Consider the following 12,117-nt stretch of genomic DNA (forward strand, 5'->3'; position numbering starts at 1 on the left):
AAGCAGAATTAATGACAGAACTATCGGCTTTTCGCGACGTCGACGCATCCTTTCACGGGACAGGTAAACTTTTACCGCGTGTGTCTCGCGCTTTGTCGAGCCCTTACCGGAAAACGAACCGTTCGTTCGAAGGGACTCGAATGCCGAGCGATTCTGTACAAAAAAAAAGACTGAATCAAAAACGTCGTATAACATGTCCCCGCAAAACTTTCTCGTTTACGAACAAATTTAACGCGAACATTAATCACAGGGACATTTTCGAGATCAAATTTCTCGGAAACTTGGCCACATTCGAAAAAGTTTTATTACACATTTCCGACTCAGTTTTTCATACAGATTCAGACAAGTAGCATACATTTATTTTTGTATTAGATATCTTGTTAAAATCGCTGATAGTAGAGGATTGTATCGTTGAAAACCACCCGGGAAATGGTAAATCAGAGATATCTCGGCGCGAGAACGAACTTCCGCAAGCGTTTAGCAACTGCAATTTATTTCGGGTAGAAAAAGTAAAGTGCCGGATCAGTTGAGCGAATAAAGTCGGAGCCGGCTGTAATGCGAATAGTAAGTCCGAGCCCCGCGTTGCGATAGAAATTACTTTCGGGATTAAACGATTTCTTCCCGGACGAGATGGCCGCGGCGCGGCTGAGAAGCGCAAGGAAAATTCGTCGTTCCGAGAGAAGTGCATTTGTCAATGGTGTGTAATCGAATTCACTGAGATCGTCGCGACATGTACCCGACTTTCTCCTTTTCCCATTAACTGTCCGCGGGAAATTGGTCAAAATCGCTGGAATTTCTCGTCCACGTTCTTCCCGTGGTAGGAAATCATTTTTACTGTACCGTTTACGTCGCCACTTTTATTTACCATTTTCATTTTAGATCTTATAAGATATTGCTATATCAAAATAAAAATTATAATTAAATTGAGAATCGTCTGTCCGAGTGTCGCGATCCCTTCGCCAGCGGTTTCCGAGGACAGATGACAAGATCGACGTCCCTGACCGTCAAAGAAATTGGATTCTCCGTCGAATTAATCCGCGATATCGGTGGTGTGTGTCGCGCGGCCGGTTCCGAGAGCGTCGACAATTAAAAATGAACGCGAGGCCGCGATGCTGGCCTTTAAGAATGAAAAAGAATGCCACGGGAGCCTCGGTAAAAGCGGCAGACTACTCTATTGTGCGAAACTGTGTCACAGGGACTCGGCGCGCGAGGCGCTCTGCTACTAGGCAACACCGAGGCGAAGAGTGCTCTGTCCCCCTCCCTATTTTTTTTCTCTCCACCGTCCATTTTTCATCTCCAAACGATTTCTGCGTCTGTGTCATTGTGCGGGATACTTGTGACGGCCGCGGGGACGATCCATGGATCTTCGGCCTCGACCAGGACCTTCGCGATCGTCTTTGACCGCCGGAAGTGCTGCGCGACACACTAAACTTCCCCTTCTCGGCAAAATTTTGACATTTGAACGGCTACAATTTGATCGTTAATTACGCTTGCAATTACACTTGTTTTAACGCTGGGAACCTCTACTTTAGCGATCCATCGCTCATTTTCTTCCGAGACGTTTTTGCACGACGCAGAGGGTGAGTTGTCTCTCGGAAATGATTCACTTTCAAACGCGTGTAGAATCGTTGGACAATTTTTTTCGTGAATGAATCTACCACGGATTGAAACAAGATCTTGAAGATTGATCTACCATCTTTTCCTCGTGGTTCTACAGAGCTTTGAATGAGAGGTGTACGCAATTCATCGGCCGGCAAGGTCGAATCGCAGCGTCCCTGAATTGCCACCCCCTTGAACCCCTTCCCCGGCGTACTCGGCGCCCGTGTATCATCGCGTTACTTTTCCCTTCTTCGCGTTTTATCGCTGCGGGAAAAGTCGGCCCCGTTTCGACGGTCACGGAGAAAAGAGCCGCGAGAACAGCTTTATTTCCTCGAGGACCACCCCCGTCCACTTTACAGGGTGCCACGGGCGCAGGAAAAGCGCAGCCACGGACCCTCAACTGCGAATTTTCCTGTTTCGAAACTACTATAGCGGGAACTCTGCATTATCGCACGAAAACTCCCGCTTTCCAGAGCATTTTTTGCGGTGCTTTAAAAATCAACGCCGTTGCGTGCTCGTGGAAATATATTTTGTCCATCCTGTTCGCGAAACTTTGTTATTATATATAATTGTTATTATACTGTCTAACAAATTTCAACTTTTTTTATGTTTCCTAAAAAACTCTATAAGAACCATCCAACAGTAATTATGGAGCAAATTCGGTGTTGGACAGCGTTATTAGAGGCACGATTCGCGTGAGTTCCTGTTTTAAAGAGTTTACGGAAGCCTTTGCTTTCAATTATGATTGTGGCCACGAATGTACATTAATTAATTCGGCAGCACCAAATTATTATATATGCAGGATTGTAATCGCGTTACGAGGCTTTGTTGTTAATCGAATGTCAGCTTTGATAATGTTTAATTCAGGGAATATCGATGCTGCAATTAGCTGAACGCCGCGCGGGTACAGGTAAACGATGATTGGTCAACTGGACACTCGCGTAACTATTGCGAAAATATTTGTGTTTGGTCAGTGCGAAAGCGATTCGAATTTTATCAACGAAGCGCGAGAATGTTACGAAAATTGTTGTTACGATAAACCATGTCCAGAGGCTCGCGATTTTTTGTTTACCCTTCACGATTCACTTCTTCCGAGGGATATCTTGCAGATGGGTCCAACGAGATTTTCCGCGAATTTTCTGGGCGAGTCGGGTTTTCCAGTCAAGTATTTCGCCTTCCATCGATAATGGCCGCTTCAGAGCGGCGGCCGCCGCGCAATTTTCCCGTATATCGAGAGTATCGGACCTTGGCCGGGGCTTTAAAAGCTCATAATGCGCGGTTCCCGAATCAATGAACCGTTAATTGGTTTCGAGAATAATGCAAAGGAAAGGCCGCGCGCTAATTGCTCGGCGAACTATTGTTTCTGCCCGCTAGATTCGCCCCGAAACCCGGTCGAAAAAACACATCGGCGCCCCTCCTTCCTCGATCGATTCAAAACGAGGGAGAAAGAGGGGGGGAGCAAATTATTTGATACGGGACGGGCAACACAGAAGTCCCAAAAATTCGGGATTGATGATTTTTTGCGTTTCTTTCGCGGGCGTGTTCAATTAAAACACAGCAGTTTTATTGGTGCCCCGTAATTAGTTTCGGAGTGACGTAATTGCTCGGCGGTACTTGAAATCGCCGTGCTCGGAATATCGTAAATAGTTTCGAAACAACACCGCGACCAATTATTTTCACGGAAACGCGCCATTATTTTATTATCGGAATAACGCGAGGGAGAATGGGTTCACGGCACGCGGCGACAAATTGAGACATTGCCACCCGACGTGCTTCCGTGAATGAGATCGCGAGCTTTTTTCCCGGAAGTAGACGGCGCGCTGATGATCCTCCTCTTCTTGTCGAGCAGCGTCCACACACCCAGCAAACAAGCAGAAACAAACGGGTTCCAAGTCGGCCGTGCTCGTTCGTCTTCCATCCGACAATCTGTTTTCAACCCCTTAACGTTCAAACCGTTCCCAGCAAACTACTTTCCCTGACGCACAGGGCTGAAAACTTTGCTGTCTGACAGGCATCGTTAAACTCACATTTATATTCTGTGGGTCTGCTGTACCATCACTCAATCCTTTGAAAAGTGTTACAAAGTTTTTCGAAGCTGGACACGCCTCTTGGGCCCGTCTGTGGGTAGAGCATCTGTGATTGGTGGCCGATAACTGCCTGTGAGAGGAACCAGCCCCCCTGGCCCAAGAAATTCTTCAAGACAAAAATATTTCCGAGTGCATTGGGGGTTGGTTAATGCAGTTCACAGCCTCCAGCATCGAGAGAAAGAGAATCGTTCGCGGGGGTGGTCGAAGGGGTATGTCAAAATGGATCGTGACTCGCACATCAGCAACAAGTCGACGAGTTTCGACGGCCGGCGATCGAACCCCCTTGGCCGACGTCCAAAAAACTTTTCCCTGACCGTATATGGGTGGTGTGTGGGGGTGGGCCGAGAGAGGGGAAATATATCGGTATCCGCATACGTCCGCAGAGGGGGTAAACGTGTTCGACCGGTGACCCAGTTATGCGGGGGGTGGAGAAGGGGGCACGCGACGACTATGTACACGATGCATCCTAGCCGCCCGTTTCCCCGGCCGAATTTCAAAGCTCCGCCCGCGCGGGAATTAAAACGTCGAGAAATTCGACACACGCCGGCTAACCCTCTCCTCCCTCCCTTTCTCCGACCCCCTCGTCAGGAGGATCCCCCCCCCACCGACCACCGCGTGTTTCACGATCGAATAAACCGAGCTATAAATATAAAGCGTTCACGGTTTCGCTTCCTTTTTCCTCGCATCATCGGTACACGTCCCGAGATGCAGACTAGAGCGTAAACGGAGAAAAATGGAGCGATCGAACGACCCGTGTCGCCCGAGTTCGCGATCCGGGGGCGTGGACAAGTGTTTAGGTTCCAGTCTTGGGGATACTTCGCACCAAAGGCCCCCGAGAAACGGGAAAATCCTTGATTTCGAAATTTGTATCCATGCGTCCGAGAAGCATTAATACCCGAATCACCCAAGTTCTAATTTTCTAACAGTCAATTGATTGTGGTAGGTCTAATAAGGTCAACGTCGTTCTCGAAGGAGTAGGTTCACGAATATGTAAAATTCAATTGTCGAATCGGAATTTGAATGGACCGATGGAACAATGGGAAATTGTGTGTGGGACGATTTTCTGAAATTTCGGGCGCGTTGTATTCGCCGGAAACCGATCGATAAAGTCCGGGGGCGGCGGACTCTTCGCAGATGCATGCCGGTGCATTCGGTGGCTGCGATTGTCTCGAGTGGGCGTCTTGACACTGATGCGTTTAATTAAACGCGATGGAGCGGGCGAACGAAGAACGCAGGCAAACACGATCCATCGTTCGCCCGTAGATCAAAGGGGAACGGCCCTCGATCTACGGGATGCGTATTTCTGGTTAGATAACGCAGATGCAATCTCGTTCAACCTACTGGTTCCCAAGCGTCCGCTGTGACGAATATATTTTCCAATATGTACGTTGCAATTCATGAAAATCGAAACACATTCGCAATGTTTTCACATTTTAGAATATTTCGAGTGAAAGGCATTTGTAAAATCGAGCTACGCAGCGAACTGGTTTGACATCTGCGAATTTTGGAGGAGCGTATGGGGGTTGGAAAAATCGGTGAAAAATATCGGCAAGAGTCGAAGTACGAAGATCAGGATCGAGAGGGTTGGAAGAGGCTTCCCGCGTCTGCCGAGTGTCGGATCGCAAGTTCTCAGCGTCGTTCTTCAATATAATCGAGCCACCCCCACAATTCCCGCCACCCTTACGACTTGGGTGCAAATGGAATCGTTGAACTCTCGTAGACCGTCTTCCTTCGCAGATGGTAGCTACTCTGACACTCGAGGCTCTAACACTACCAGCCAAGGGAGAGAACTTGGAAACGCTTAACCCCTCGATTGGCTGCGCGTGGTCGCGAGAGGAAGGGTGGCTCGACCGAAAACACACTCCCGTTCCGTGTCACTTGACTCGTTATCGAGCCACCGTCTCTCGATCCCCTTTCGTTTTCGCGCGAGGTCATCGAAATTCACCGCTGCAGCTTCCATAGCAATTTAAGACGCTTCTAACTCGGCATTGTCCTTCTCAGATACAGCAGCCTAATTTTAGTATAATAGATTTAGCATCTCGAGAGAGAACTATTTTTATTAACCGATTACGAATTATTTTTGGACAAGTATTCAGCTTGAAGAAATATATTTACAGTGTTCCTAAAATGGTACCTAAAATATTGAAGGTATTCCCAAAATGGTACTAATTTCATATAAACAGTGGATTCGAGCCCAGATTCTGGTAACTATTTTTTACAGGCTCGTTTTATTTGATTCTAAAAGGTGAAGGGATTTATATTGAAATGAATAACGGTTAAATAAATAAGAGCGACGTGTCTATGAATAAAACGCGTATTGACAAAGAGATGACCTGTTTTAATAGGGGAAATTTGTGAAGAAGAATCGAACAAACTTCAACTATTTACGGAGCAATATATTTCGTAGATGAATTGATTAAGTAACTGGGACAACAGAAATAGAATAGGGTAACAAGCGGGTCGGGGCCCTTGAACACAGGACGATTCGAATGAATTAAGCTCACGGAATGGAAAACGAAATTCGAGCTACCGGGTCAACAAAGACACGATCTCCTCTTCCTCCTCTCTCGTCTCGTTCTACGCTATTCTCTTTCGTGAATAAGTAATTCCATCAATGTATGATATTATCTCCATTGTCCGATCATTTTCGGCTAATGTAAAATTCATTCTACTGTTCCGATCCGAGCTACACGAAGATTGCGTGTACCGCTCCTAATTATCGAATCACTGAGCGGCTGTACTCTGCTTGAATCCTTAATCCCCAAATCCGGTCTTGTTCCGTAGGAATTTTCTCAGGATTTCCTCAAGTTAAAATAATTTAAGCGACTCTTCGGAATCTTTCTCTCTGCGATCTTCCCTCTGCAATTTTTACAATGTGACCTTTGGAAACTTGAGATTACTTTGTGATTTCTCCTGCAAGATCCAAGATAGCTAAAGGCGATTATTAAATCCCAGTCTTAAAGAACAACTTGAAAGATTACTGTTCTACGGAATCGTCGGATTACCTCGTGATGTTTCCTGCGAGATCGAAGACGAATAAAAGTGATTGCTTCGTGATTTTTGCTACTAAAAATTAATTTTCCCGCATATTAAAAATTACTAAAAATTATTTCGTTGTAAATAAACAGTACCTTAAATAAATAAACACCTTTCACTGATTGTTTGTCTGTTGGCAACTGATCGATCAGGCGGCAGAGATCGAAACTCGTGCAGCGCAAGGCAAGATTCTCTTTAAGTTGCGGCTCGATGGCCGTAATAGTAGCTTGAAAGGGATGCGGTAGCGTAAGCGGTTCCATTCATAAACCTAAAATCAATGACGAATTGGTGAAAAGAAATCCGTGGCCGTGGATTGGACGCGACTCGTCGCCATGATGGTATCGCCGGCCAATCGTCGGCCGCGCCTTGTTTTCCCGTACTCGGTGCACTCGTGGCAAATTCTCTCTTCCTCTCTTTTTCTCTCATTCGAAAATTCCTTCGCTTTCACATTCATCTCTTCGCAATTATTTTCGGAGAGTCTCGCACCTGCTGTCCCCGAGAGAAACGTTAATTAAAACTCTTATTTGCCACAGTTCTCGTCCACGATTCGGAAGATCCAAGGGATTCGTCTCGCTTTTCATTTTCTAACAAGATTTTTTTTTTACAAATTTTTATTCGAGCGAAGAGATGGACAGATGAAAAGTTCATTTAATTCTCTTTAGACAACGGGGCTGATTAATGAGCTTATTTTAGAGAATGTGTATCGAAAATGTTTTTAAAGTTCAGTCTCAGGAGTTATTGGAAGAAATTCCGAATTTTGGTTGAATCGTGAATTTTTGCGCGAGATCGATTTTAAGGAAAGTGGTTAGTTTCGCGGGAGATTATTGACTTTGAAGACACCCGGCGTGCAGAGGGCGATTATCATTCTATTAGATCTCGGTGCCGCAATCCGGCAAGTTTGTCTAGTTTTTAAGACAAATGGCGCATTGCGTGCACGAGGCAGGCGCAGTGCGCTAGTTAAACGGGGAACGAGCGAAGAAACTTGAAAAGCGGATTTTCCTATCTCGCGATCGCGTTTCCACGAATCCCGTACTCCGAAACCATAGAATCCCATAAAATCGCTGGCAGCCGCCTCTCCGGGAACGCGAATTACAAACTGCAATGTGCCTCTTGCCCTGGGCTCGGAACACTTGCGAAAATAATTGTTTCGGAACTCTCGCACAAAGATTCTAATTAAAACAGTGGCGGAGAACCTTTATTCGAAATAACTGCTATGAAAAACCAACATTTTCCGTGTTTCCGGGACCGGACAAAAATTGTTCTAGAATTCATTCTTCTCCATTTTCATGCAAAACATGAAATCGTCAGAATTCCTCGTTAGAAATCGATAATATGCATACAATTTTCTCCGTTATCGTTGTAAAAATCATGCACATGTAAAATAACTGGATTTCGGATCTTCGAAATAGCTGCTTCTCCAGTTTTAAGACCCACAGGATTTTCGAAGCCGTGCTTTGATCGCGGCAGAATACATAATTCAACGAGAGGAGACGGCCCGGGTGAAAATTGTTATCGTCCATTTCGGAAATGGAACCGGAAACGCGTGACGTGTTTTATTGTTTCACGGTTCTGCCGGAAAATAAAAAGGTGGGGGTGCGGGGGTGAAAACTGGGTGAACCCTCGGGCATAGCCATCCTTCATTTACAAACAAAGGTTCAACGGAAAAAGTTTTCCAGCCGAGGACAATGAAGGCGCGGGGAAAAAACTGTTCTGGGAAGAGGGGGGGAGAGAGAGAGAGAGGGAGAGAGGGAGAGGAGGAGAGTGGGAGAGAGGCTCTCGGTGCTCGTTTTTCCGATCGTTATGAATGAAATCTCGTGATTTCAATTTCGGCCGGCGAGCCAAAGGAGCCCCATTCGAAATCCTCTCGAACCGGATTGAATCGTTCGGTTTCGAGAATCGAATTGAATCGCGGCCGGAGATTCCTCGTTAACGCGGCTTTTTCGATAATTTATACACCGCTGATGTAATATTACGTCTTCCAGCGAACTATGATCGACGCTCGATGACGCAAAGCCGTGTCATTTTTCTGTGACAGCGAGAGGAAACAAGAAAACTGGAAGTGTGAAACTGCGAAGATGGAATCTTCGAGAGCTCTGTATTATTCATTGGATGTATAAATTAATTCGTGACCGTCGAAGTTTCAACTTCATCTTGAACTCGAATCTTTTATCCAATGATTTGTTAAGCGTTTATAAGACTATTGAACGTTTATAATTCGCGAAGAAAATGCTACGAATTGATTTACCTAACGACTACAGCTAATAATTTGGGACAGTGGGTGAACTATGTTGAAATCCGAACTATTATAAAGTTGATTCGAAGCAATTAACCGCATAATGCGCGTAAATGTGGACTAATTTATGCTGCTACGGATATTATGATAGAATTAGATTGAGTAATATCCGGGCAAATAGATAAGGGAACAAAAAACAGTCTAGGGCAGCGGTTCCCAACTTTCTCTTCTCGCCTAATGATTTTGTAAACGTTCATTTAACACGCTATCTATCGCTTAATACGTACAGTGGCCCACAAAAGTGTTCGTACGCCCTTTAAAACAGAACAACTTTTTTACAATTGTACCAAACGACCTGATGTTTCGTTAGCAATTAGAAGCATTGGTTTACGAAACGATGTGCGAAAATGTATTTTCCAAAGATTATAATTTACAAGGTTAGGCACGAACACTTATGTGGGCCACTGCACATCGATCGTGCAATTACTTGTATATCATTTACAGATTAATTCTCCAAGATAATATGCAAGGAAGTAGAAACAGACTACGATAAACCGTTCTATTTTATTAAATAAATTCGATGTTATGGTTGCTGATACGTCTGTTAAGTAGTGTGCACATGATTTAATGTATCAGATCTCGGTGAAGACGGGGTTTACGGGTTTGCGGTCGTAGATCGTCGGATATTTTGGTTTATGGTCGCGCGGAAATCGCGGAAATGACCATAAATCGTCCGTGGAAGAATTACGAGTGTAAGAAGTTGGTGGTCCGGTTTTCAGGTCCGTTCAACTGCGAGCAAAGGGGAGCAAAACGTGGCGGATTCGGTGACCCCTCTTCGGCTGTGACCACAGGCGCACAGGGAATTAGGGCAAGGAAATGCGTGAATATAAAATAGTGGTGTTGGGCAGTGGAGGTGTAGGCAAGTCCGCACTCACTGTCCAGTTCGTTCAAGGAATCTTCGTCGAGAAGTACGACCCGACGATCGAGGACAGTTACCGGAAACAGGTCGAGGTCGACGGTCAACAATGTATGTTAGAAATCCTAGACACAGCCGGAACGGTGAGTTTTACGCACGCTCATTTTTTTTTTTTCATAATCATCATCCTCTAACCGGCGAACCGCGAGTACTCAACTGCATCAAATTACTTTCAATTACAATCTTTGTCCGTTTATTGGTTGGAAATATTGAAAAATCATTTAAAAAGACTCATCTATCAGGTCTTCAAGTATGAAACTCGACAAATGTGTTTGAAATTTGTGTTTTATTTGTCAAGTTTCATACTTAACGACCGGATATAATACCAGCCCATTTTTTTATTTATTTTTTCAAGATCTTCTACAGTTTTTATTATTATTTTCCTCCACCGTCAACCCTTGCGTGTTTCTATATTATGCGAAGTTTTGAAATTTCCCGAATCTCTTGAAGTGCCTGGGGTCTTCAATCTTATCAATCCTGATCGAATCGGCTCGATCTTGAATCATTGTGCGACGAGAATGTTAACGTGGGATGGTTCGTCTGTCCAGGAACAATTCACAGCCATGAGGGACCTTTACATGAAGAACGGGCAGGGCTTCATCTTAGTGTACTCGATAACGGCGCAGTCAACGTTCAACGACCTGCAGGACCTCAGGGAACAGATCCTGCGAGTGAAGGACACAGATGACGTACCGATGGTGTTGGTGGGCAACAAGTGCGACTTAGAGGAGGAGAGGGTAGTGGGCAAAGAGCAGGGCGTCAACCTTGCCCGACAATTTAACTGTGCGTTCATGGAGACCTCTGCCAAAGCCAAAATTAATGTTATCGATGTGAGTAGAGGCCGCTTTGCCCCTTTGTCCGGCCAGACCCTTGCCCCGAAACAGATTGAAATCACGAACCTGTTCCCTTCAATCCACCATCCAAAGATCTATGCATAGTTCTCTTCAGAATACAGTCCTTCTCAATTTCATTCAATGCGAAATATTCAAATGATCTTTTCAATTAAATATTAAGAAGTTGTACATCAATTTGTATTACTTAACACTAAATCTACTGTGTTTCAGATTTTTTATTTTATAATTACTGGAACAGTAAATATCAAGCACACATGTTATAATAAAACTCACACAAATAAGTAGAGTCTTTCAGTTTTTGTGTTTTAGTACAGTCACTACTAGTGCTTGGTAGGTTTAGTGTTAATTAAGATCTAGCGGTGGATACAGCTTAGCAACATTCAATTAAAAAATCATTGAAGTGTCATCTGCAGTTACAGGATAACAGAACGTTCAGAGAGAGTCTCCACGGTACTAGAACGATTCAGAGACTCGCAGAAAAATGAGAAATGCCAGTGTACTTTAATTTTCGCACCGAGATCGCGTTGTGAAAGAGGCTGCATTCCGAGAGAAGAACATGTAGAACACGAAACCCAGATGGTTTATCCCGCGAGGCGTTCGCTGATACCGAGCTTGTAAAAACCGCGGTGGCGTTCTGTTACCAAATAACAGTAGTCTGTTCAGGAGGCCATTGTTGGTTGACAATTAGCGTGACGTGTGGGAGTTCAAGACCGTTACGAAGGCCGAGATATTCTAATTGAATGTGGGAATGCAATCGCCTAAGTGTGGGAGTTGCACACTCCAGGCCGTGCGCAGGATTCTCTCGGCTTCTAGCGTGCAACGCGCTCGACACGCAGCTCGTTGATGACTACTTACATGCTACTTGGAAACGTCGGAGTCATTAGCTTCGTCATCTTCTTCGTGAGCAATTGATCGTTCGATGAAGAGCCCGAATCTTCTCGGTTGATACCAATCAAACCTCGACGTGTTTCGATAGATAGTCGAGATAAAGATTTATTGAATGTGGACGAGCATTGGGAGATGTTTATTTTGCATAACGATCCGCAGTCTAGCAATGTCTCTCTCGATTTTTCGAAAATATCAGGCAGTCCCAAAAGTTTCGTTTTCGATGAATGCACACACTGCAAGTTCGACATAGATTCTCAGCACTTCGAGCCTTCCAGAAATGAGAGACGGAATTATTTTTACGCATTCGTGTTATTTAACATTGCGAAGACACTTTTGGGACAATAATTGACGAAAATTGAGGTTCACGTAAAATCTGCGATCCACCGATGACCTAGTTGCGACAGACGTTGACATTTCGCAAGAAGTATTTCAACCGAGTGCCGC

At 44.9% G+C, this 12,117-nt stretch overlaps 1 protein-coding gene across 1 annotated transcript in view; it reads left to right on the forward strand.

Annotated features, from left to right (window-relative positions):
• Rap1 (RAS oncogene family member Rap1) overlaps positions 1-12,117 on the forward strand; it is a 37,066-nt gene that overhangs the window by 22,500 nt on the left and 2,449 nt on the right. The window contains exons 2-3 of the mRNA XM_076438045.1: positions 9,735-10,014; positions 10,480-10,761. Of these exons, the coding sequence (XP_076294160.1) occupies positions 9,832-10,014; positions 10,480-10,761 (465 nt within the window). The 5' untranslated portion in view covers positions 9,735-9,831. The remainder of the gene's footprint in view (positions 1-9,734; positions 10,015-10,479; positions 10,762-12,117) is intronic.

Source organism: Lasioglossum baleicum, chromosome 14 (assembly GCF_051020765.1).
Source record: "Lasioglossum baleicum chromosome 14, iyLasBale1, whole genome shotgun sequence".
Classification (NCBI taxonomy): Eukaryota; Metazoa; Arthropoda; class Insecta; order Hymenoptera; family Halictidae; genus Lasioglossum; species Lasioglossum baleicum.